The following is a 26,068-nucleotide window of genomic DNA, read 5'->3' as shown; positions in this document are numbered from 1 at the left end:
TTTTTATAATAAAGAGCTATATTATGGAAAGCAGGGGGAAGGAAACAGAGAGAAACACCGTTTGCTTGCAATTCATTTAGATTTACAAAGGTCAACCACGGTTATAATATCATTTCTCCTACAGCTCCAATTATAATGCAATATTAATGACCCTGCAACTTCACTGTGCTACCCAACCTTTACCCATTGACATTTCCTTCGCTTAAAATAAGAAATTATTGTGTTGCAAAATAAAATAATGGCAATATTCAGCCACAGAGCTGAACAGTGACTCCAGAAGGAGCCCTAGGAGCGTACCAGCACCTCTAAATGTGATGCACATCCCCCTCTGACCCAAAGCAGCACAGCTCTTAAATGGAAATCGAATCCAGCAGTCACATTTCGTCCTGCTCCACACTGACTTTTAAATGATGCTATTTAAAAGCATTGCCAGGTTCCTCTAACTTTGTGAGCCACACAGAGAGTCGGGGTTCTGCAAGAGCCTGCGCTACTCCATAAATTAAGCAGCACTGGAGATATGCAATGTAGCTTGAACTCCAGTGCCTACTGGAAGGACTTGCTTGGCCTAAATCATCACAACTGTCAGCAAACAGAGAATCTAAAACTCCCGTTTCCTTGCATGGCTCCCCATGCACCTCAAGGCACAGCTGTTTCTTCTGGCAGCACAGCAGAAGAGCATGTTTAGGATGGGGTTACAACAAAGCATCTAGGGTGGCTTCTCTGGGATGGAAAATGTGCCACGTCAACACCAGCACAGGAGAATATACATAAATATTACCTGCAGAATGGCAAAATGAGGCAACACTCTTAGACGTGACAACAAAGCCATTCTAAACGCTCATTTAACAAAGTCTGGTTTTGTGTCCACGGCATCCAGAGAAGCAGTATGTATCCCGCTTTCCACATTAGAGCTGATCTGTATCTCAAAGGTGGTTTTACCAATGGTCTTTAGGCTTTGCAAAAAGCATTTTCATTGCCTCTGCTCAGCGTGCGAATTTTCAGCCACCTCCATCTCATTAGCATCACAGGGGGCTATCAGATATTACTTATTTATACTTGGATTCAACTGTGATTGTGAAATGTACCCTAGAACATTGAAAATACAAGAGTTTCAATCATTTAACCTGTTTCTTGTCTGCTGCTGTCCAAACAGCAGAGATGAATCACGCTGGTGAGTCTACTACACTGGTTACTCAGCAAGTTAGAGTGAATGTAAAATGAAATATTGGGGGAGGGACTTAGCAGTAGTTACAACTGAAGGATCAAAGACTTTCTAATGTATTATAAATGTGTGGCTGGAAAATACCCGTAAACAGTCTTCTCCCTAACACACACGTTCTTACTCCTCTGGGATGTGAGGATGTTAGTTAAGTAACACCGCAACGTTACTTCTCAAGGAGATCCACGTGATAGCAGTGGAAGAGGGAAGGAAAGTCACTGCTGACTATCTGCAGTTTACCTAACTTCTGTGTTTTCAACGGCATGTGCTCACTGAGATATTTAGCACGTGTAGCTTCTGCTTCAAACTGTGCTTCTCTTCTAATAATAGAACCGGAGGAATTGTTCACAGCGAAGAACTTCAAACTCTCATAAGCAGGTGGACCCGGGTCTATAAAGAACTAATGACTAGTTTGTAAAGCACGGATCAATCATGTGCCATTAAAAAGGAACTGAACAACCAGCTACTTAGCTATTAGCTCTCCTTGTAAGCAATTACGCTGCCACAAAGATTTTTAGGAGAGACCTTGACTGCAATGGATTCAGCAGAAGAAGCCCTTAAGCCGGATCCAGGAGTAAACATTTATTGCATATCAATGCAAGCAAGGTGGCAGCTCAAACCCCGTGTTTACCCGGGATTGTATTAAAGCACACTCCACGCTGTAAAAACTGCATGCTAAAAGAAAACATTTGATACAAACTACTTGTCTGAAGGACCCATCTGGAGCTCCTTGCTTTAATTAAATTTAGTGTGGAATCTAAAGCAAGATATTATTCACATCGCTCACTTCAAAACGGGCATAATATCACCTTGTTTAAAACAGTTTGTAAGATCTAGACTAAATAGACATGTCTATCTCTCCTGTGGGAGTCCTCCTTATTGATCAATTATTGTTTTTATACTTGTGGAGCAATAATGGCTTTCTATTTCCAGAGTAGTAACAGTTCCTAAAATAGAGGCTAACACATTGGATTATGAAACCCTAAAGAGATGGCTTGCTGTGCTTCAGGGGACGTTTAACCTCTTTGTTAGGGATATGCTGTTTTGGAGGATGGAAGAGGAAACAAGGACTAAAATTACTTCTGTGGGTTTCACTCCTCCAGAATCATCAATTTACTTCCCACTGAGAAGTGAACTTTACCAAGCAGTTCATGAGTGACAGAAGGGCTTTGACTGTGTTAAAATTATGTCAGGCTAAATACAAGCATACTTCTCCGAGTTCAGTTTGAAATCAAAAGGTGCTACCTATAGAGTCTGAAATTAGTCCACGTCTAACTTTTTGCAAAATCGCTTCTTCAATTTATATGTTGTGCCTGATGATGTGTGAATATCTGCACTTCCTCTAAGTCACTTTGGATTCGTATGATGTAGGGACTCAAAAGGTGTCCTTACACCATTTTGAAAATAACTGCTGCGATTCAGAAAGCTTTCCACCTTCCTCTAACCTCCCCTTCTTTACAAGCACAAGACAAGATGCATCTGTAAAGATGGGCAGACAATTTTCTGAACATAATTCCTAATTAAATGCTCTAAACATAGCAGGAATTTCCATTTTCTAGGCTGTCATGTAAGCAGGATGCTTAATTAAAAAAAGAAAAACAACAAAATCCACTATACCGAAAAAAAACAAAAAACCAAAGATCTTTCCTAAAAAAGAAACATTTAGGTGTCTTAAATGAAAAGTACCTGAAAAATGTCACAAAGAACTGTACCAGGTCCATAAAGTTGCTGTGTTGTGAGAATGCAATCTGCAAAAGAAAAGCAAATGCTCTCTGTTAGTTACTGAAAAGTAAACATATTTAACATGCATTCGTGCTGGGATAAAAAATTACAATGAAATATGTTCTTTACTTAGGTTAATTAACATTTCCAACACTGTTTTGAACAAGCACTGAAATATTCTGAGGGAAAAGAAAGCAAATTACTACTTCACGTTATTTTAAAGCATATATACCCCCCCAAAATAAAACCACCACCTAAACAAGTAACATCTCTCTCCCCCAGCAACATTCAAGGAATAGTCTTGAGTGCATGTAAACCAGCTTGGAGAAAACACTAAAAAATATGGAAGTTTTAAAGAGCTGAAGTAGAACATTTGTAATTGTTGTATATTGCAGCAATCCAAAGCACAACGTTATAAAGTTCAAAATTCACGCCCCTATATACAAACAAAACTCTTGCACCAAAATCTTGAATAAAATAACTTACACCCAGAGCAGCAAAGAGGCATGAAATACAGAAGATAATAGATACTGTAAAAGCAGCTATGGCATTCATCTTAACTCACTTCCCTGCAATCCACTCAAACTGCAAAGGGAAGTGGAAAACAACTGAGTATTTTGGACAAAAAACAGAGGGAAGAAGCGAACAGGAAATTGGGAGGTGGTTAGAGGCAAAAGGAAAGATTAGGGAGCCTGGTTAAAAATAACAAAGCAGAGGGGAGGCAAGCCAACAGAAAGGCAACTTCTGCAATATTAGGAATCAGAAGGTCTTTCCAGGTACCTCCTATTTCCTCTGCCTATCAATCTCAGCACCACAACAGGAAATTAACTCTTTCATGAAGTGTCTGAATTCATTTCAAACCCAAACCGAAATCTGCATTTCAGTTACAAAAGCTTTTGATGGATAGTAAATTCACTGAAGGCATCTTTGTTGTTGTTGTTGTTCTTCATAAACTGCACGATATGGTATTATTAGCAGAAATCTCTCCTCCCAGCAATAGTCTCCTTTCAAAAAATCAGGAATATGTGCAAAAAGAGTTATTGCTTGGATTTCTGTTGCTCAAGAACACCTTCTATTATCATGTTGGCTTCAAATACCCATTGTGTCTTGGTACAGAGGCTGACCAAAATCATTTTCTCACAAATATACCGAAATACTCTTAAGTTGAAAGCTCTTTTGCAGTGCATAGCTTCTGTTCTGCTGGAAAGCTAACTTAAAACCTGCAGACCAGATGCCTCTGATCTCAATACTACTGCCTACAAAAGGCAAGAAAACAGTTTGTTGCTATTTTCTTTTTCTTATAAAGTGCTTCCAATACTTTCCGATGAGAAAAAGGAAGGTGAGCGTGATTTCACTCTTTATGTTAACAGCTGAGTATGGTAAGCGAGGTGGTTTTGTGTTTGCATAACTACCCTGGCATTTCTTCAAGGCAAAGAAATTTCTTACTAAAATACCACATCCCCAAAATACAAACACGTAATATTGCCAGCATATAGAAAGAGGGGCTGAGAATAACTATGATGTTGACAGACAGGCAAAGAAGCATTTCCAAAGAAAGACCGTTTTATGTATCAACAGCCTGTATTTAAACAGCTTGTCTTAGAATAAGAAAAAAGTACAAAAGCATCGTTAACGAGCGTGCTCTCTGACGATGACCACTAGGACCAGTTTCTGCAATGCAAACCAAAGCTTGCTCCAAAACCACAATGTGGAGAAGGAAGAAGTACATGCTTATTTTAAAACAGGACAGATTCCACAGAAGACTAAAAAGCTTAAGTATAATTCAAACTACATTGTGCTACTTAACACGGTTGGGAACTCAACCCTATGCTGTTACCAGAAAAGGGTTCCTCGTTTTATGGTAACATAAGGATAGGAAGCAAACAGAGAAGGAAAACCTGGATTTGTTTCACGGAGAATATGTAATTGCTTTATCCATGGTGTTTCTTTTGCCTACCTGTTGGAGCTCTTCTTTTGCAAAGACCATCTGAGTACACCACGCACAGATTTAAAGAACGCCTAGGTTGGTTTCTGCAATTTACTTCTCACAAGCTGAAAACACTTTATGCTATTAAACCTGACCAATCTGTGTCACGGGCAATTTAGTATCATAATTGTTAATGGTTTGCTTACTTAAAGCTTAATTTCCCCTAATATAATCTGTTCCTAGGACTTAATTAATTCAGTTACATAGAAAGTTTGGTTAGAAACAGTCATTATAAGTAAACTGTTCATTCTGAATATAGGGAAAATAGGGCACAAATTTCTTAGCGGTATGGATTTTTAATTAAGTTTAGACGACAGTAGAAGATTCATTTGTCCATTTTCAAAAACTAATTTTGTACCAAAGGAAGAAGCAGTGTAAGTGCAGGAAAGCATGGCAGCTCACAGAGGAGGTCTAGAGAGCCTCCCCCAGGCACACAGCAGAACTTCAGCTCTGCCACCAAGTCAGGATTGCCACCTCCATCACAGACGTGGCCTTCAAAGACCCTTCTTTGAAATAATACAGTATCCTTAAATAGTGAAGATCAATTAGTCCAGAAATCTATTGATTATGTCAATTCTAGAGAATATGATAAAGCTTATATTTATATGATCTGGAAAGGTACCTGAAAAGGCATAGCAGCTTTAAAATCATTATCGTGTTTTTTTTCTAATGCCACATCATCATCACAGAAATGTGGCTACTTTCCACACAAACAGCTAGCTATATGGACTGAGAGATCTGCAAATTACAAGCTTTACTTTCTTTATCATTTGATTAACACAGAGTGCAAAGCCAAGAAGGAATTTTGTCTATTTCTACTACTCAACGTCATCTAAAAACTGCGGCACTTTGGAAATTAGTAGATGCCTATTTCAAAGGAGTTACAGCAAAGTGCTTGGCCAGAACACATTTTGTGTAAAGGAAAAGCAATTTGAACCCAATTGGCATTGCAGTAACAGTTGGTATCTCAAGCTCATACTTCTGGAGCGAAACCACAGCCTGGGATTGATAGAATTTGACAAACAAATTGGGATGATTGCATACCAGGAATTGGTTTGCATTAGTAACACAGTTAGTGCTCCCAGTGAGGAAAAAAAAAATTCAGAAAAGCTTAAAGAGAATGCTTTTATACTTTTGGGGGAAAAAAAAGGAGGGGGGGGAGGTAAAGAGGTCTAGCTAACTCTTAGTCTCCTTTTTATTTCGAAACAAGTTCAGTTTACGCCTGCAAGTCCAACTGTATCTAATGCTATTTAAGCCTCCTTTCTTTGATTTACAAATACTTTGAACTCATGAAGAAGTACTTGGATTTCATATACCACCAAGAAAAATTATTACCAAACTAATGAGAACCTGTAAAAATATTTTTTGATGTTTATTATAGCAAGAAATACATTTGAGTACTCCTCTCACCTGTAGTGAAAAGAATTACAGATAAATCATCACCAAATGACTCCTTCCACTTTTGCAAGAAATTATTGCTTAAACAAATAAAAGCAGAACCATTAGCTACGATGGTGATAAGGCAAATCTGCCCCCCAGATGTAAAGCATTTCTTATATTATACATAACTTGTCCGGACGAGGAGTACCAGTCCGAAGAACTGCTAATGTACTGAAAAACATTTCCAGTATGGCATTCTCATGGCATAATTCAGATTATTTTGGGTATCTAAGTGCTTGAGAGAACATGAATGAACACAGAAAATGGAATTTCTGCAAGTTCTCTTTCCCCTGATAACAATTTAGGATTATTTACATGACGTATTTTTTGCCTTTTTCCACTTCTGCATGAAGTGAGTAGACTCAACAGTGCTGCCTTTCTTTTCAACTCTACTTTGTATTAGGGATGAGAAAAAGTGGAACTGGAAAGGATGTTTTGAACAGGACACCCTCCCAGGAAAGTATTTGTAAAGGAGAGGAAAAAATAAAGCCTAATTAACTTATGAAACCAGAGAAGTACAGCAGAGAAGGCACAGTGTGAAGCTGTCTACTGGAGTTTGGTGCTTGTTGTGAATTCAAAAGGTTTTTTAAAGGATCCCTACTGCTAGATCCATTAACCTAACCTAGTAGGTGGGAGAACACTACAGCACTCGCGTTGTCAAGGCCTATAGGATCACACAGTACTGAAAACCATGGAAATCCAGAGATTTCAGGCTGCTTTGCTTTCTACTCAAACATAGCCGCAGTGCCAAAGTTAAGAAACAAACAAAAAAAAAAAAAGCAGTAGAGAAGGCTGAAAAGGCTGGGAAATCCAAGGGTTTCCAAAGAGATAAAACCAACAGCCAAACAAGCTGTATATGACATTTATGTACATCTTCCCCTATTGCTTCCTCAGCACCTCCACTTTTTTTTTATTTTATTGTTAGAGGCAAGGATTCAATCTGACCTTGGAGAATACAGTCAACATTAAGAGGAAGCCGTGGCCTGAATGCCGAGTGCCTGCACTACTGTCAGAGGACCAGCTGAAAACCAAATGGTGGTGGTTTTCTGTTTAAGTGTTCTTGAGTGATGCCAAAGTCATCAAAACGCTCTTTTTGCCCTTTATGATAACGATGGGGGAGAAAGAGGGCTCTTTTGCTCAAGAGAAACATTGCTACAGGTTGCAGTTCTCTTTAAAAATACAAATACATTTCCTAGGGAACACGCGGCAAAAAAACTCGTTCTTGGTACTCTCTGCTGGACAGAACTAATGAGTCAACTCCACCAGTTGGTGTTGAGGTTTTGAGAAAAACTAAGCCTATCTAACAGCCCAGCTCCACCACCTAAATGGTGGTCCTGGCTCTGCCGCATGCTGCTGCCGCCTCACATGCTCTGTCAACACCTTTAATGAGGCAAAAGACAGCACAGAGCTAATGTTAGGAACAGGGAGCTTTCTGCTGAGACTTTTGAGCTGACCCAGCTCATCGAGGGATGAGCAGGGCAAGGTGACAAGTTGCCAGCTGGGGGCTCTCAAATCGGCTCAGCTACATAAGTCCCCAGTGCAACATTTCAGAGGGAAGCTTCTCTTCACTTCTGTGGATGAGATTTATGGATTTCAGCCACAGATTATGACACTGAAGTAGAGGAACACCCAGGTATGTGCATATTGTCCCTTTATAGCCAACAAACTTCACATGTCCAGTCAACTGAATCTAAGTGATCCCCTCTTCAGCAGGCCAGTGGAGGTGTCTACTGCATGATCCCCTGAACAGTTCCAGAACATCAGACTACGACTCCATCTAAAAGACCTTAAAACACCTGCAAAGACATCTATTTGCAGATCCCAACATTTAGGTGGTTTCTAACTCCACAGTGCATCCTTGCCCTTGGTTTCATTGATGCACGAGGACCTCTGTTCATTGCCTATGCAGGGGTAAGCCATTGCCATCCAGCTGCCCTGGGACATCTCACCTGGCCTCCAACTGCTCCAGATGGACATAGGGCCTCTTAGAGGTCCTACCTGCCATCCTCTTGGCACTACCTGCTCACATTTAAGGCACTGAATATCACACAACACACTACTGGACGGAATGCAGCTGCTCTTGTGGTAAGGTACACAGAAATTGGATCAGATGTAGAGCAACAAAAATAAAGTGGCTACTGATTAATGAAAACTTCTGCTTTCAGTATCAAGAAGCACAGAGAGACTGGAAGAAACTAGGTCGGCATGTTCCAGTGTTAAAAGCTTAGATAATTCAACGAAAATGAAGGAAGAACTTCACTGAATGGAAGACCTCAAATCTGGGAGTTAGGCTTACATGAACCACTTGGCTTCTCTCTGGCAGAACTCTTCCCCAGGGAAAGACTGCCCACAATGAAAGCACACTCAGGCATAAGAAAAGTGACATCACAAGCTTGAGAGAATCATAGAATAACCTGAGTTAGAAGGGACCCACAAGTATCAAGTCCAACTCCTGGCTATGCACAGGACCACCCCAAAACCAGACCATGTGTCTGAGAGCGTTGTCCAAACACTTTTTGAACTCCAGCCGGCTCAGTGCTGTGATCACTGCCCTGGGCAGCCTGTCCCAGTGCCCGACCACCTCTGGGTGCAGAACCTTTCCCTAACCCCCAGCCTGAGCCTCCCCTGTCCCAGCTCCATGCCGTTCCCTTGGGTCCTGTCGTTGTCCCCAGAGAGCAGAGCTCAGCGCCTGCCCCTCCGCTCCCCTCGTGAGGGAGCTGCAGGCCGCCATGAGGCCTCCCCTCGGCCTGCTCTGCTCTGGGCCGAACAAACCAAGGGACCTCAGCCGCTCCTCACACATCTTCCCCTCTAGACCCCCTTCACCATCATTGTATCTCTCCTTTGGACACTCTCCAAGCACAAACTCTTGTGGTGTTGGGTGCACATAACGGGGAGGAGAGATGCTCACCTGAAAACTGACTAATCTGAGTAAGGGATAAGCATCCACAGCTGATCTGATAGCTAAAAATCCAGGAGAGGCGGATCACAGAAAGCAGAGAGGTCTCAGACTTAAGTCCAAATTGATCTGTCCCTGTTTGCATTAAAGGCATTACCCGTTGCTCATCAGAAGCTCAAAAAACAATCTGCAACCAAGCACACTCAGATTGCTGCTTTGATATCTCGTAGTAGAAAAACTTCTGGCAAATGTGGTGCAGCTGAAAAGGTTCATATGCTCAGATTTATATTCTACAACAAATAAAAATAAAATTTCCACTAAAATTTGATTTTCACACCTTCTACTGTGAACCATGTTGCTCCTATGTGGAAAGCCAATGAAAGAGATAAATGACTTATTCTTCACATGCTGCAATACTAACTAAGCCATTGAGCTTTATGGCACAAACATTTGATATTGTGCAAATATAAAAACTAGTTCACTTCTGAACTTATACCACGATGAAAATCGATTTATATTCCAATACTGTGCCGCCTTTGTGCAGTAGTCACAAATTGTCACTTTTCAGCTAATTGGCTGCAGTCAGCAGTTGGCTCAGAAATGCCAATTATATACGCTTTGTCTCCCCATGCGAGCTCTCAGATTGCTGTGCAGAGCAAACACGGGCATAGCTGCCTCTAAATTAAAAATAGCGCTTAAGATTTAGTCCCCCATTTCTCTGCATCAGAAAAAATTACCACACAAATCTGACAAACGGGAAGTATTTGTTCAATAAACAGCCAGGTGTTGAATAGTGATGCACATCTAAATTTAAAGTGCACTAGCAAACAATGTTCTGGGAAGTCCCGTAATAGGAACAGCAATCTCGGTTCAGGCCCTGCACACATACTCATTACAGTAACACACTACCAAATGCCACAAGGAACCTGAGGCTGGGCCAGAAAAAAAATCAGCCTGAGTGTTGTGTAAATACCTTAAAACTAAAGATAATCTGTTCCCATAGCCCGCTGCCACATCCTCTCTGCACCCTGTCCACACACTGAGGGCAGCAATGGTCAAGCAAGAGAAGAGCGACACCATAACTCAAGGCTATTGTAGCAATTGTGCTGGACAGAACAAATAAAATGAAATAAAAGGGTCCCAGCTCTTGGTTCTAGAGCTATGGCAATAAAAAGGAGTCCCTGAAGTAATAGCAAAGGTACTGTTGTGGTGGTGAACCTCACAGGTCATGAAGGCACCAGTGGTGGTGTCAGGCCACAGGAAAGTAGAGGCAAGAAATTACAGCCTTGTAACCTCCCTCTGGTCACCAGATTTGGGGATTGGCTGCTGGATGCTCCTTTCCAGGAGTTCTTGCTCTGTGCCTGCTCTGAGAGGTGTGTGAACAACATGTTTGTGGTTGGCATCAGTGGACTGAGAGTTGATTGTGAAAGATGGCGATAGAACTTGCCACCATGGGTTAAGAGGTATGGTCACAGCTCTCCTCTCAACCAGGAGTTAAAGTAGCCTCTGAAGAGGGTAAGAAGAGAAATTCACACCTATAATTCTGCCCCAGAAATGTAAAATCCTGCATTTTGCATTGCAGCAATGAGGCCATGCTCGCAGGTGACTGGCAGTTGAGGCAACCAAGAGCAAAGCGAAACTGAGAACTCGGGTAGAAACCTCTAAAATAGCTTCAGCACCATTCCCCTGTAGCTTTCTCGAGTTACAGAGAACATTCAGTGAGAGGGCAGCATTCAGGATGAGAAGTAGATTCAACAACGTCAGATGGTAAAGCTGTAAGTCAACACTCCATAAGGTGGATTTCCACCCCCAAGGTGCCTTTCAATTCCCCCAAGCTTCAGGTATGATCCCTCTCCAAAGCAGAGAGCAGAACAAACAAATAATTATACCTTGCTTGGGTTTTTGCAAACAACTGAACTGAATCTGTTGATTTTTTTTAGTGTAACAACTCACTCTGAAAGCAAAAGTTAAAAATAAAGAAATTTTGTGTTAACAACTAAATTCAGGCAAATTAACATTACCTGACGACAAAGACTAACAACATCAAACACTTCTAGCAGAAAACAGCACCACAGAGTTCTGTTAAAAAAAAATAAATAACTCCTTGAAGGTATTTTAAAGGTTTAGATACAGAATCGAACAGTCACAAATCTCCCAGCCTTGCATATTGCCTGCAGACAAAATCTTTACTTACCGGTGGCCTCTCAAAGTCTATATATTATTAAGCTGTCCAGCTGAATACTTTTGAAAGCAAATTCTCTGCTTGGAATTCAAAAGACAGAGAGCAGATATAAAAATATATATATATATATATTTAGAAAAATGATGTTGTCACATTGCTTCTGCCCCAAAACTGCTCATTCCCAAAGTGCTTCTTTAAGTCCAAGACGGGATTTCGGATTGCTTATGACCTCTTGTTTGTCTGCATCTAACCTGGAAGCCTGATCTAAAGGTTATGTGAAAGCCACCTTGAAGCCACCTTCAAGATTTTTATTCTTGAAGCAAACCTTGTTGCTAGTTTTAGTTCTGCAAGCTCTAAGCAACAGTAGCTTCTCAACCACGGCATAAGAAGTAGGCTTCATGCCTTTTCCATGTCAAAAGTTTAACAAGATGGGAAAAAAACACCCTTTGCTAAAAGGTCCTGCTTATTAAATGAAATGCAGGTCAGGAATTCACTCCTTTAAGAGGAACTCATCTGAGAAAAACAATGCAACAAAATCCCTCATTTTAGGAAAAAAAAATGCAGATTTTCCAGTGCTCAGTTTTACATGAAACAAATTCAGAAGTATAGGAGACTAACAGAAAACCTATATACAACACCAAGCCTTATGCTGGACCTCAGACATGTTTATGCTGCAAAGCTGTTTCGAGTTATCTCAGACTTGGCAGTGGGGACGCTGCACTGAAGCCTTAGCTGGAGCGTCTGACAGCTGGAACGGGCACCGCTAGCACGGCCGCACACCTCGAGACCAGTCCCAAAGCTCGAGCGATGCTCGGCTCGCTCACAAAGTTCCAGGCAGTTTGCTCATGGCACAGCAAGAAAAGAGGTTATAAACTCCAGTTGAGAGTAACGTTTTGGTTACGGAGGGAGCTTTCTTGCCACTATGTGAGTCTTTTAATGCTGACGTACTCCCTGTTTCAAATGACCTGGATTTATACACTCTTGCAACAATCATTCTGGAGACAAGGCAGCTTTGAGTTGCTTTGAAAAAAAGTTCTTAAAAATAAAGATGCCGAAGCCAGACACAGAAAGTGAGCGACCAGCTTTAAAACGCTCCACCCTTCCCAGTTGCAAGTCCTCAAGTTCCTCCCTGCAGTCCCGAACACTGCTGTTTGGATGCGTTTGTGAAGGATCCTGTTGGCTGGCTTTGTGCCGAGTGGAGCTCTGCCACCATCTGCGTGCAGGATAAGTTACATTCTTGAGCCTACCAACTATTTATGGAGAGTTTCAACATGGAAAAAATTAAAACTTCAGCGCCTAACAGCTCAAAACACTCTCCCAGACCCTGAAAGCCCGGCAAAAAGATGAACTTTACAGAATACAAACACCTGAGTGCCAAAAACTGAAATGGAATAAAAGTTGCCTTTGTTAAGAGCTTGCAGTGTATGCAGGCAATTAGGAATCAAAAATAAAGAAAAGAATAAAGCAGCAAAATACATATTGGCACTTATTTTTTTTTTAAAGCTGCAAAACAGCTGACAGATGGAAACGGGCAAAAACTTGTGTCTTGCATCATCTCTGACCAGACAAAACACTGGGAATGTGTGTGAGACAGATCTCAGTGCTGCAGTGGGATTAGCAGAGAAAGACCTCTCTCCCTCCCCGAGGGGGGCATGGTTTCTAAGCATTATACGGGATGAATCATTTAAAATATTTATCAATCTGTATCAGGAAAAGCTTGCAACATACCAGCCTCTGAAGCCTCTACAGAAATGCTGAGGATTTTACATAAGTAAAAACAATTACACATATACATCTTTTAGTGATGACATTATTAGCGATGCCAAATTGTTGTGCTTCTTCAAATCCAGTGCCATGTTACTACATAAAGTGGCAGTATTTAAAAAAAAACAACCCTTACTTTCTCATAAATAGAGAGGAAAACCACCGGGTACTTTGGAAAGAAACCTTGCACTGCAGAGCTCACGTAACTGCTGATCAAAGGATGGCTTCATTGGGTGGTATCAATAACCACGTCTTGAAAAGAGTGATGAAGTCAGAATTCATGGGCTGGGCTGTTTTACCTGTCGAGTTTTTATTTTTTCAAGAGCCTCCGCCATGATTTTGTGTTAAAGAAATCTTAACATGAAAAAATAGCACTGCTGGGTAGGGGAAAATGTGCAACATCGATGTAAGCACTCACATTAACATAACACAAGAAGTTACAATCCATCACTAAAGGCTTTCTCGAACACACATTTCAGTATTTTGTCATGAAGAATATCTCAGTTAAAAGAAAAAACAACAACAACAAATAAACCACCAACACTATACTGACAAATCAGTCGTGCCTCATGCCCCACGGTCAAAATATTCATTTGATTTAATGACACTTTGGGTCCAGGTACAGAAACCAGGCTGGTCTTGTATGGTCTTGTATGCAAAACAAACAGTTTTAAGAAATAACTATGCATGACACTCATCATTAAGGAAAAAAACTCCTGATTTGGGGGCAAGGGGGAGGAAAGGGGTTGAATCTTCCCAGAAATTCGTTCCTAATGCTCTTATTATACTGGGATGCAGTAGTACAACAGCAGCCTCACCCTGACTCTCCCTATTGCCTGCCAGCACTGCTGTGAGTGGGATTTGTCAGTATGGGAAAAACATCTTCATAAGGCAGGAAACCGAGCTTAAGGAAAAAAAAAGTTGCAGCAGCACTGCAAAAACGGCTGGCTTTTAACAAAAGCAGACTCGCAGAGCCATCTGAGATTCGTTATTCGAGTGCTGGTGGCTCTGCCTTCATGGCAGTTAGCTAAACAAGCCAAAAGCTTTCTGGCTTTGTCATCCCATGTTAGTACGGGAATGTATTTTTCCCCAGTGGTTTAGCGAGGCTCTATCTATTGTTACGTTTGAGTATTCTGGCTTCTTCGGTTTTATTGGTAGTGCACTTCTCTCCTCTTCATTAACTCTGCTTACCATTCTTTGACTCTTTAAACAAGCTTTTTGTATTAGGAAATATATCTAGCTCTTTTGGTAGCTGTAAAAGCTTCCCAGCAACGGCCCACATCGCTCATTTTTGAACAAATTTGAACCTGAGTTTTACATTTACATTCAGCGGTGGCATCTTGCATTTTCAGGAAGAGCTGTTCAGAAGTGCAGCAACTGCAAGCAGCCAGCACATCACCACTCTGGGCCTCACGCAGAAATTAATTGCCTGTCTAATGCAGACTTTCTTTCCATTCAAAATTAATTGTACATTTTTTGATATTATGCTTTCCAGCCCGGCAACTTGAAAGAAAAAAAAAAAAAAAAAAAGAAATCAGCTTCATTTGAAGTAAGAGAATCCCTGAATCCCTCCACATCTGACTCTTGCATCCAGACGAAAACTCACCTTAAGAAATTGTCTCGGTATTAGTAAAATCTGAATCATCTCAGCCTATGCGTCTCCGCTCTCCTATAACCTGATTTATTTCTGTAGCTAAACTTGTAGAAAAGCCACATGACCAGAATTCCAGTGTTTCGTGAACATATTACAATAAAGCTCAAAGTTGAAGAGTTACTTCTTCAACACACCAAAATCATCTAAATGAGACTGAGATGATTGATGTTTTTTTCTATCATCTAGGTTGGAAGAGACCTCCAAGACTGGCTGGCCTGCACTGAAATATCACTTTTCCTAGCTTCAAAGGAAGACAAAAATAAATAAAAATGTGGTTCAGACTGCAAGGGCTTTGAACCCTCCTTCCTTCCAGGTACAGCTTCTTTCTTTCCAGTACGTGGTGATCAAGTGTCACGTTTCCAACCAGAGCAGATGCCAGCACGGCGTTAACACTACAGACCACGACGTGACTGTGGAGAAAAGCATTCTCACAGAGCATCCCAAGAACAGCTCCACTTGTAGATATAAACCCCGTGATTTCAATACTTGTACTGTTTTATGGGATTTCTATTGTTTTTTCCAGCACTTGGGGAGAATCTGTCCTGTGCAGTTTTCAAGATTACTCAAGTCATCACCTCCAGCAGATAGCCCTGAAGTGGCAACCCATCCTAGAAAGGGTTAACCGTCGTTGAGAGAAACCTTCTGTTTTAAGGATTTAAGAAGCTGGTAACAAAAATGCTACTTAATAGGAAAGGGAACAATTTCTAAAAGGAGAAAAATGTCATCGGTCGATGCCAAAAATAAGAAGGCAGGAGCAGATAAAAAGGAAGCAGCTGTTTCATGTTTTAAAGTATCATTTAACTGTTCTGTTTCAAATCCTTCCATCCCCAGCAGAAGATGTCAGTTTGCCCGTTCTGAAAATCAGCATGTAATTGCATGTCTCCAAAAGTAATTACATTCAACAGCAAATTCCATCAGATTAACAAATTGATTTACGTTTCATTGTTTGGTTTAAAGCAAGCCTCTCACCACGGCGAGCGAGATGCAGTGAAAAGGGGCTCAAAAGCACCTGCAGTTACGTCTAAATAAAGGCAAGGGACATCGCTGGCAAACAACTTTGGCATTCCAGTGCCTTCAGAAGCGAAAGAAAAAGCACATTTTTTGGAACAGAAGGGTCCCAGAGAGCTAAGGATGATTATATCTCATCACCTACAACTACTCCTAATTAAAGGTGCATGAGGCACAGTGAGAACCTGGCAGGAAAGCTACCAGGATCACCAGCCTCAGTATGGTTTCAAGCCTACCTAATTATTTTATCAAAGCAATCACTACCTATCTATATGTATTTTATTCTCTTTGGCCAACAACAAAGCCTCTTTTTCTTTCCCTTTACCCTTACTGAGAGCTTTCATTGGATTCACCTGTGGCTTTTGATTACAGAACAACATTAATTTAAAGAAAAGCTGGGAACATCCATGAGCCGTGGCCAGTCCTCAAGGATATTTATGCCCTGTATCAAACGCCTGATGTTTCCTCCAGAGAGGCATCAGGGAATTAGAGTCAGTTATAGACCCTGCTTTTTAACCGCGGTGTGCTTTCTTCGCTCTGTCTTACGACGTGCGCTATCAAAGCCTTTTAGTTAGGCTGTAAACCTCAAAGAGGTAACCCCAGAGAGCATCGCCGCTTGCAATATGCATGTCACCTTCAAGAGGTGGGAAGCCTGAAATAAAAGGAAGGTGGAAGCGTGGGATCCGGCGCTCCTCCAGCTCTGTTGGTAAGCGGAGGGCTTCCGTGTTCCTCACCTGGCAGGAGCAAAGCGTACCCCAAAGCTTTCCTTGGCTGCGTGTCATCCATCACTCAGCTCTGCGAGATAACAAAACGCTTCCCAACACACATTACACGTGGAATGGCAAGTAAAATTAAGCCTTAATTGAAACTGGTGTTATGCTTCGTGCTAATGGCAACCACCTGTTTTATGGGTAAGACCGCCAATAAAAATAGCAGGATGGGGAATCGAGTATCAGAAGAAGAAATTTAATCTAAATCTGCTTTAATGAAGGAGATTTCCTTTGAAAAATGAGAACTTGGAAGGTTTCAGTATTCAACTGCTGCTGGACACAAGAACGGCGCAACATTAAACTAATGATGATAAAGATCAGAGTAAGAGCTTTGCCTGAGGATTGTGAAGTCGTTTTTGGAATGTAATTCCTGGCACTTCACAAAATATCAGCTACTATTTCCCACTTAAATAGCCACGTTCAGCGTTAGGGAAAATCAGCCTGCTTTACCCAGCCAGAGAGCCCTTCCTTACAAGAACCTCAGTCTAGTTTATAATTCATCTCTGCTCTGAAATACAGCTGACAACAGCAGCATATGGCTCCACATGAACTTTGCCTACATAATAACACAGGAAATATCTACTGGCTTAAGAAAGAGACACATTTACACATAATTGCCAGCTCTGCAAAGCCAAATAGACGTGAAAGCAATCTGCTTGCTTACATTCCTACATACATTCTCAGCGTATGATTGTAAACCAGTGGGAGCTGTTTTACAGGTCAAAGGAGGTGAAAACAAAACTATCCCAGAGCAAACTGTTCAGCGGCAGTGAGAGGCAGAGCAGAAACCTTTTGATGCACAGGAATAAACAGAGCCTAGCCTGTTCCCTAAGATTAACCAGAAGAGGTTGTAGAAGCATAGCAAAATTAGTAGCCACTGGTCTAATATATGAAGAAGTGGCACTTCTGAAAGCTTCATCAGAGTGGAATCGTGCTTCCCCACCTCTTGGAAATCTTCCTCAACCGCAGCTCTAACTGGAGCAGGGATGTGCATCTTGCTTCAGAAGTCAGAGGCGGTCACCCCGGCAATATGTATGCCAGCAGTAAGTTAGCAAAAGCACCGTAAGGCAGTGACGGGAGAGCACCAAAGGAAGGGAGCTCATTACAGAGAGTGTCATCCAAGAGTCTGCGTGTAGAGTTTACGTTTCGTTTGCTGGGACGCGGCACGCTGCCTGGTTTCTGTACGCACAGCAGCAGGCGAGCTGTGTAACCCGCGGCCGTGCAAGCGTATACGTACAGGTTAGTGGCAGTCATCTGGCGTGGCACCGAAAGGAAGCAATGCGAATAAAAGGCTGATTTAATTACAGCACATTTCAGACCGTCCTCAATTTTCAGCTCTGCCATTTGTAACAATTTCTGCGCTTGAACTTTTGGCAGCTCCTTGTAAAGCAGCTATCAATTTAACAGAGATGAATTGTTTCCACCTTTGGGTTCACCATTCACAATTTCGGCAGATGAACTATGCGGCAGTTCGACACTTTGAGTGGGTTCACAAATATTTTCCCATCACTGTAAACAGCATATTTGAAATATCTAGAATAATTACGACAACACATTATGCGACTGAATTAAGCTATCCACACTCCATTAACTTTCTGCGTAGAAGGGAATAAAGCTTTAGGAGAGCCTATATAGACCCGCAGCTCGGAAATAAATCCGCTGGAGGAACCCTGAAAGAAGCTTCAACAGCCCATGCAGGAGTTTGAAAATTAAAGAAATGTAGGCAGCAGAGGCAATTTTAGCTATTTTTCTATTACAGCCTCTATTAAATCAGGCTAGAAAGCAGCAGTTTCAGTGACTTGAAAGTTTCCCACCCGTTCTCAAATACTCAGGAGTCCTGAAACAGTGTAAGATGCCTAACGCTGTTGCAGAGCTTCACCAAGCATCCCGTGCAGCGATGCCACGCAGCCATGGTGGCACTTTTCTGAAGCCCAGCAGGATGACGAACTGCCAAACAAACAACGTACAGCAAATATCCAGCGAGATTTTTGCAAATAGCATATTTTGTATGCAAAAGGCTGTAAAATTCCTTCACCTCTTTTTGTCCCTTGAAGCATTTGGCTTATAATTAACGTTTAAGCGCATTCAAATTAAAATACTTCAACCAACACAAGAGAAAGAGAGGAGGCAATTGCCAGTTAATGATACAATTACAAACTGTTTTTTTCCTTAATCAGCTCCTAAGCATCCTACACGCACTCAGCAAGTAGAGATCAATGCAAAAAGCTTTATAGGGAGGGATATGAATTCTGGGAGAGTACAGTCTAAAATCAAATGGGACAGAATTTTCATGAAAACAACAGTTTGGGTATGAAACAAGACAAGAACGTAAGTTTATGTTTAGTGAGTGGTAGAAAGCACCAGCAGGACTAAGCTGTAAGGGGACAGAGAGCTCACAGCCATAAGGAGGGGTGGAATTTGGCTGGATTAGCAACTCCCGTTTTGACCCACGGTGCATTCCCGAGAGGGACGCACTTACTGGGATCTGTTCCACGGAAATATCTGCTGGTTTAAGCACTGCTAAAAACCTGCTCGCATTAACACAACTATCAGAGTTTCAAATTCTCACCACTACCTGCTTGTCAGATCCAGAAGTTCAGTTTCAAATCTCAGTGAGCTATTTTCATCTGTTTCACCCTTTAAAACCTGTGAAAGTGACTCCAAAAGTTACCGTGCTGAATTTCCGTGTTCCATATTGCAATACTCCACAGCTTTTTGTTATTATTTTTTTTTAACTCTATGGCATCTTTCCTAGCCTAAGCTACATTTTGAATTCATAATCAAGCAGTTGCAACGCATTAAGAAAACACATCAAATAGGCGGGGAGGGAAAACCCTACCACGTTTACACGACTGGTTTAGAGAAAAACACCAGTAATGTCCTTTCAGAAGAGGTGCAGCGCTCAGTTCAGAGGATGATAAGGCACATTTGAGGCAGTGCTTTCCAAGCAAAAGAAAGGGAAGGTGAACAGCTGTGATTTGCACAGCACTTCTAAAGTCATCGCGGCGGTGCCAGACTAAGTGCATTAGCAGAGAAGAGCTGCAAAGCGAAGAGAATGGAAATACGGAGACGTTTTTTGACGATGCCTTACCTGGGTTTTCAAGAGAGCTTGGCAAACTAAGATTTTAAGGGAACTCCGCGATGTAGCTTTCATAACCGGAAACCGTTCAGACAAGTTATTAGGAAGCGGGTTGCTGTTTTGAAGGCTCCCTACGTTTTGCAGCCGTACTTCTTTAACAGAATAATCATTTCGAGTCATTAAAGCAGGCAGGGAAAGGCATCCTAAACCAATACACTTAACAAAAAAAATCCAAACCGAAGTGGTTTTGAAGAGAGGTGGAGCAAGAAGGAAAAAAAAAAAGCCAGAATTCAGCACTGGCAAGGACACAGCTATCTCTAACACAAAAGAGCATTTATACTCCGAGTCCAGATTCAGTAAGGCAACAAGAGAGGGAAAGAGAGACAGACCTCAATCAATGGCTTCAGAATAAGGAAAATTACATTCAGAAATAATAATGTGGATTGTAGCTTAGCTGCTCTGCAATAAAGACTGTCAATTTCTACAGTTTTCTTTTGTAACATTTCCAGTATAAGTAAAATCACTACTTCTACTGTATCTAAATGGAAAACAAGTCAGGGTAAGGAAGCATACAGCACATAAAACAAGTATTTATTATACTATTCAAACACAGAAAAAAAATATATATACGCACACTGTCTGGATATACTTTTCTGCACAGGAACAGACCAAACAAAACGCGTACGCTGCAATATTTTCAAGTATTTTCCATCAGCTGTCTGGCAGTAGCAGAGTTTCACCGACTTCCTCGCACTTCTTATATTGAAAACACTCTAATTTTGAAAGCTAGATTGAAACGTGTTCTGTGGCTGCAAAAAAGCTTAAGAATGCAACTGCGATGAGCAAAGCTGTAGGAGGCAGTCTCCGAGATAAGAAAAACAGTTTGTGTCCTGGCCATACTGCAACATGTAGTTTTAATTAACAAGTCTGCTTGCCCTGGAGGACTAAATCCAAACTGCAGAGGAAATATTTACAAAAGAGCTAAGAGAAGCAGTATGGGAAAGGCCTGAAGAAAAACTCTTCCCGAGAAGAAAGGAACAGAGGGTGGGGGCAGAAGGAGCAGCCAGGAAAGCAGAGTGGTCACGAAGCGAGCAGTCACCCCGTGGCTCTACCTTAAATCTTGCAGCGAACCCCAATCAAGGATCAATTGCTAGGAAGCCTTTGTCCCAAAAATCCATACCTTGAGTTATCTTCTGTTTCATCTGATTGAAGATAAACTTCTGCAGAGAGCCCAGACTTCACAAAAAAAAAGGAAAAGATAAAGCAAATAGGAAAGAGGTGCAGAAAGGACAGGTAGGAACATAGATTGCAATTAAGGGCAATGGAGGGCAGCTCAATCCACCAGGGAAGATTGCACAAGACCTGAAAGGACCCCTTGAGTCCTGGAGGCAAAACGTATTATTTATTTATTTTTTAATTGCATTTTCCCTTTTCCCTAGTTTTTTTTTTTTTTTTCTCTGTGGAACCGTAACTTTTTATAACATCACCTCCTACTCATCAACTGGTCTGAAAAAATTACCAGGATGGTGAGGAGGGAAACGGAACGCTTAAGTAAAGCAGCACCCCGGGGCGGCGTGAGAAGCGTAGTGTCGAACTACGGTGTCTTAGCAGCCAGTGTGAAAACGTTTTCATGTGGCACCAAACCTGAGAGCACAGTCACACCAGATGGAAAATGGACCAAAAGCTCAGCATCACACCAGCCACAAGCAAATCTATTCGGCTTCAGGCTCTTCGTGACGGAGACGGGGCAACTCGCACGAGTAGACCTAGCAAACACCAAGACCTTGCTGTTTGTCAAACTTAAGACGTAAAACACGGACGAGCATCGCAAGCATTGTTAAAAGAATGCAGGAAAAAATTGGTTTCGTGCACAGCCGGATAAGCAAGACTGTGAGCAAGGAGGGAGGAATGCCACGGAGAGCCACGATGGGATCTCCATCCAACGGAGGTGCAGGGGGGCTGCCTGGGGATGGACAGAGGCTGATGGCAGTGATGATGGTTGGATATTGCTAACACGAGAAAGAGTTGAGATTTTCCACACCAACAGGGTTTCAGAGAAAGAAGTCAGAAAAATGTCAGTTTGGGGAAAAAATGTCTTAGATATGAACTGAAGTGCATATGTTAATAGCAATTGTAAGGAATATACTCCGGGCTGTGCTGTTACTGTCAGGCTTCTGCACAAAAAGAGCCTCTCATACAATAAGAGCTGATGCTATTTTAGCCTTTGTTTTGGCAAGTAACAAGGACGTTAAGAAGATATAAAAATTACTACGGACTGAGCGCGCGCCAGCACATTCAGATTAAATTAAGGATAAAACAAGGAAGGTGTTGTAACGGAATCAAAGTTCACTCTTTTTAACAGCGAGAAATTAAAGAAGACAGTAAAATTAAGTGGACCAAGGAGATAAGGGATGGGGAAGCAGCCATCTAAGTATTTCTCTCAGGTTAAAGATGCAAAACTATTCGAAAGCTAACTCAAACCTAACCTCTAAAAGGACATTAGGAACAACTAAAGAACCTACATATTACAGAGAGGATGGGATTCATTAGCAATGTCTTAGAAGCCAGCAAGCGGTACAGAGATAAAATAAGAACTGCTGAATGTCAAGCTGTGCCAGAGCTCAGCAAACAATAAACAAAATAGCAAGAGATGTTTCAGCCCTGCAAGTAAAGGAGACCATAAAGGGAAAGTGAAGAGGATATGCTGTAAGGGTAGGCGAGAGATTAAAACCCATCAGCTATATCCCTTAAACTAAATTAGAGCTTTCATTAAGGACAAGGACACTGAACGTAGGTGCAAGGCAAAGAGCCCAATGGGAGCGAGGTTATAACAAGAGACGCAACCAAGGTGGATACAAAACGCAAATGTTTTGGTATGTTCCGAGTGGCTGAAAGCAAACAGCATTCATCCCGGCACTCCAAAAGAAACGGCACATGAAATAACGCCTCTGGTAGCAGCAAGGCTGTTAAAGCAATCTACCCAACTGAGCACGGCCCCATGGAAAATGTAAAACTTGTATTTAGAGGAAGAGGGAGAATCTACATACTCGCGTTCCCAAGACCTAAATTGTACACAAAGTTTCAGAACGCGGTTTGAGTGCAAGAACTGAAGAAGTAAACAAAAAAATTGAATTCACCAAGAGAGCTGACAATGGTAAAGTGCGCTGTGCCGACCCACTGTTTTCTCTTTCTAAAAAAAAAAATAAATTAGTTTTGTAGACCTCAGAAGTGCAGCTGAGCTAATCCAGATTTCCTTATGGCTTTCAATACAAGGCTATGTTGGAAGAGTTCCTGGGGAAGATACAGATGGTGAGAGTCACAGAGGTTAAAGGGGACAGAAGGTAGTTGTTCAAGGATGATGTCTGGACAGGCTTTGACCTTTCAAAGAAACACAAAACAGTTTGGGTTGGAAGGGACCTCAGAGCCTCCCCAGCCCCATCCAGCCTGGCCTTGGGCGCTGCCAGGGATGCGGCAGCCACGGCTCCTCGGGGCAGCCTGCCCTCATAGCAAGATATCCTCATTAATGACACAGACCCCAGAAAAGTGTGCTAATCATACGCTCTGCTGACAAAGTTGAAGGGGATTAACAGTAAAAATCTAGGAAAGAATAACAGCGAAGGAAAAACTAGACCATCTTTAGGGCTGGCAGTATTATCCAGTAACAGCAGCGGGATAACATTTTACGATGCTATTAGGGACTGAGAAGAATTTTTGCTCTCAAGGCTGGGAGCTCATCAGGTGGCAGGCAAGGATGTATAAGACCGGGGTGTATTAGTCCGTATTAAAATGAATAAGGACTATTAATCACTGCAGCCATGAGAAGGAGCAAAGCAAAATACTGCCATAAAAGAACCTAGAAGGGTCCATAAAGGACCCAGAAACGCGGCTGTACAAGGAAACAGTGAGACCCGATCTACATACCCTTAAACAGGGCTGACCAAAACTCTACAGGTGAGATGATCCAAACGAGCACAGAGGAGAAACTAAGGAGGCAACTGAGCACCTGGATAACCTGTTTCAGCGAGGGTTCCTCTTACTTAAGCCAACAAATCTGAAGGCTGAGAGAAGAGATGAGCTGTCTGAACATCTCCAGGGAAGGCAGGAGACCTCGCTGTCAAACAAGGAGATGGAGGAGATGTTCAAGCTTAGTGACCATGCTGGCATTGGAAAAGCATGCAGAAAGTCTCTGTAAGTACAAGTAGGGTGGACATTAGACTAAGCACAGTAAAGCTTAAGGGACAGGAATCAGTACAAACACCTACCAGGTTCTAACACCCAGCTTTGAGCAAGAAATAGCAAAGTAAATAATTCAGGGTAAGGTAGGTCCAGCACTGATTGTGGAAGGCCAACAGTCAAAACTGATATCAGTCAACGTACAACCTGTAAGTTACAAAATAAATTATGGATTTCTTTCTGACAGCTCTGATTACCAATTTGATAGATGAGATGCCTGAAAATTTAAATAAATCATCGTGCAGGTGCCTGACTCTTTGCACAGGACTTCACTTGCTCTACTGAGAGCTGCACTAATTGGAAAACCATGAGCCTGCCTCAGCCGCTGCTTGTGTCACCAATGACATAAACTTGCAGTTCTTGCAAATCCCTTCACATCTAAAACTGAGGACCTGACAATGAACTAAGACTTTACAACTGGTCAAGCAGAAACCAGAGAATGATTACCAATAATGTAAGTGGTATTACAAGGAACAAAATCTACCAAAAATACGACGTCTCCTAAGCGTTTAAAAACCACCCTTTACCAGAAGGTAAAGCAGACATTTCGCAAGTATTCCTAATGTTTTCAGAAAAGTTCAGGAAACACCATGAAAAATATTTCCATAGCCCAAGGGCATTTTTCCAGGTGGAGTTCGCTCAATATTGTGATGTGTATTATCTTTGCTGGAAGTGACCCCAACAGTGAGTTTCTGCACCAGATATGACTGAAATATCAAGTAAATCCTCGTGAAGTTGCCAGCTTTCATTTGGTAATTGGTTAGATTGGTTGAATAGGGGTGGAGATTGATGGATGCCTTTTGTTTGTTTGTTTAAAGAAACTCAGTCAAATGTGGGAATTCAAATTCATCAAATATATAGAGCCTCATTTCAGAACTCTGTTCCAGACCCAGGAGTTGCTTTACCCTTCAAAGGGACCCTGTATCACTCTGAGTACACCGTGCGTTGATACCTGGATTAGCCCAGAGCAAGAAAGTGCCCAAGGCTGCTCTGAATTATTAGCTGCAGCAGCAGTTGCAGAGTCTCTGTGATTGCAGTCTGTGATCTATGAGCGTTTTCATGATCTACCAAGCTTCATCCACTGCTTCTGCAGCATTAGCATTAGCATCAGACAGTCTGACACCGGAGGCAACGTGTGTGTTAACTGACTGCACCGAATTAAGGGAAAGAACGAACTCAATCTTATTCTGCAGGTAGCACCGGTCTTTGGCAGCACAAGGAGGAAGAGGGATGGCTCTCCAGCTGTGCCTTTAAAGAACACGATGTTAAAAAGAGACGCTGAGAACATTTGGGTATTCTCATTCTGGGCTTGTTTTTTGGCTGAGTCTTTGCTGCTTTCCTCAGCATCAAGATGTACACCTTTAAAGCCAAAGCCCTGATTAGAACATAGCCCAATTAATAAGTGAGCATCCCACTTTACTTCAGATCACATTTTCAGATCCACTGGGTTGAGTAATGCCAGACAGCAACACCTTTGTGTTCATAATCAGGAACATCGAAACCCTTTCTCTGCTGCAGGATTACACTGAGAGCTGGTTCCAAAACGATCTGCAGCCAATAACACAGGCTCAGGCAAGGATCTCAGTGAAGTAGCTCTTTTATTCGTGATAGCGATGGCAGGCATCTTGCAAGCACGAGCGCACAGCAAAAGTATATCAAAAGCTTATACTCCCTATTATCCAACGCCTCATTCCTCCCCTGTTTCCTCATTGTCTGAGTACTACAGGTTCACAAACTACTCAACGCTTACTACTATACCATATAGGTACAATTTTATTTGACCAACCATTAATTTCTCCTTTTCCTTTTTTTTTTTTTTCCTTCTTCTCTTGTGACTAGAGGGCCCGTGATGTTTTGGTTTTACTCATTTTGCAAGTGCTTGTCTTGTTTTTCTTAGCCAGCCTCCTTATTTTGGAACAGCAGGACCTTCCACTGTCACCTTATCAGCTTAATATTCCCCGCACCGTTACGCCTGCGCAATTACTTTTGAATACGCAAGGTTAGTGAAATTTTCCACTGCAAAAACACAACTTGAATTCTCACAGTTTGGAGAACAACCAGATCACCGAAACTGCCACGTTGCTCAAGAGAAACAATATACTTTTAAAGAATTG

General features: G+C 41.8%; 1 protein-coding gene across 2 annotated transcripts in view; it reads right to left on the bottom strand.

Moving 5' to 3' along the window:
• The window catches only part of ATRN (attractin), a 144,754-nt gene that overhangs the window by 39,113 nt on the left and 79,573 nt on the right, over nucleotides 1-26,068 (bottom strand). For both annotated transcript variants that reach the window (XM_035323502.1, XM_035323503.1), the window contains exon 25: nucleotides 2,906-2,967. In XM_035323502.1, the coding sequence (XP_035179393.1) occupies nucleotides 2,906-2,967 (62 nt within the window). The remainder of the gene's footprint in view (nucleotides 1-2,905; nucleotides 2,968-26,068) is intronic.

This window comes from Oxyura jamaicensis, chromosome 4, assembly GCF_011077185.1.
Source record: "Oxyura jamaicensis isolate SHBP4307 breed ruddy duck chromosome 4, BPBGC_Ojam_1.0, whole genome shotgun sequence".
Classification (NCBI taxonomy): domain Eukaryota; kingdom Metazoa; phylum Chordata; class Aves; order Anseriformes; family Anatidae; genus Oxyura; species Oxyura jamaicensis.
Note: the sequence above shows the minus strand (reverse complement) of the source record. Positions and strands in the feature narration are given on the sequence as shown.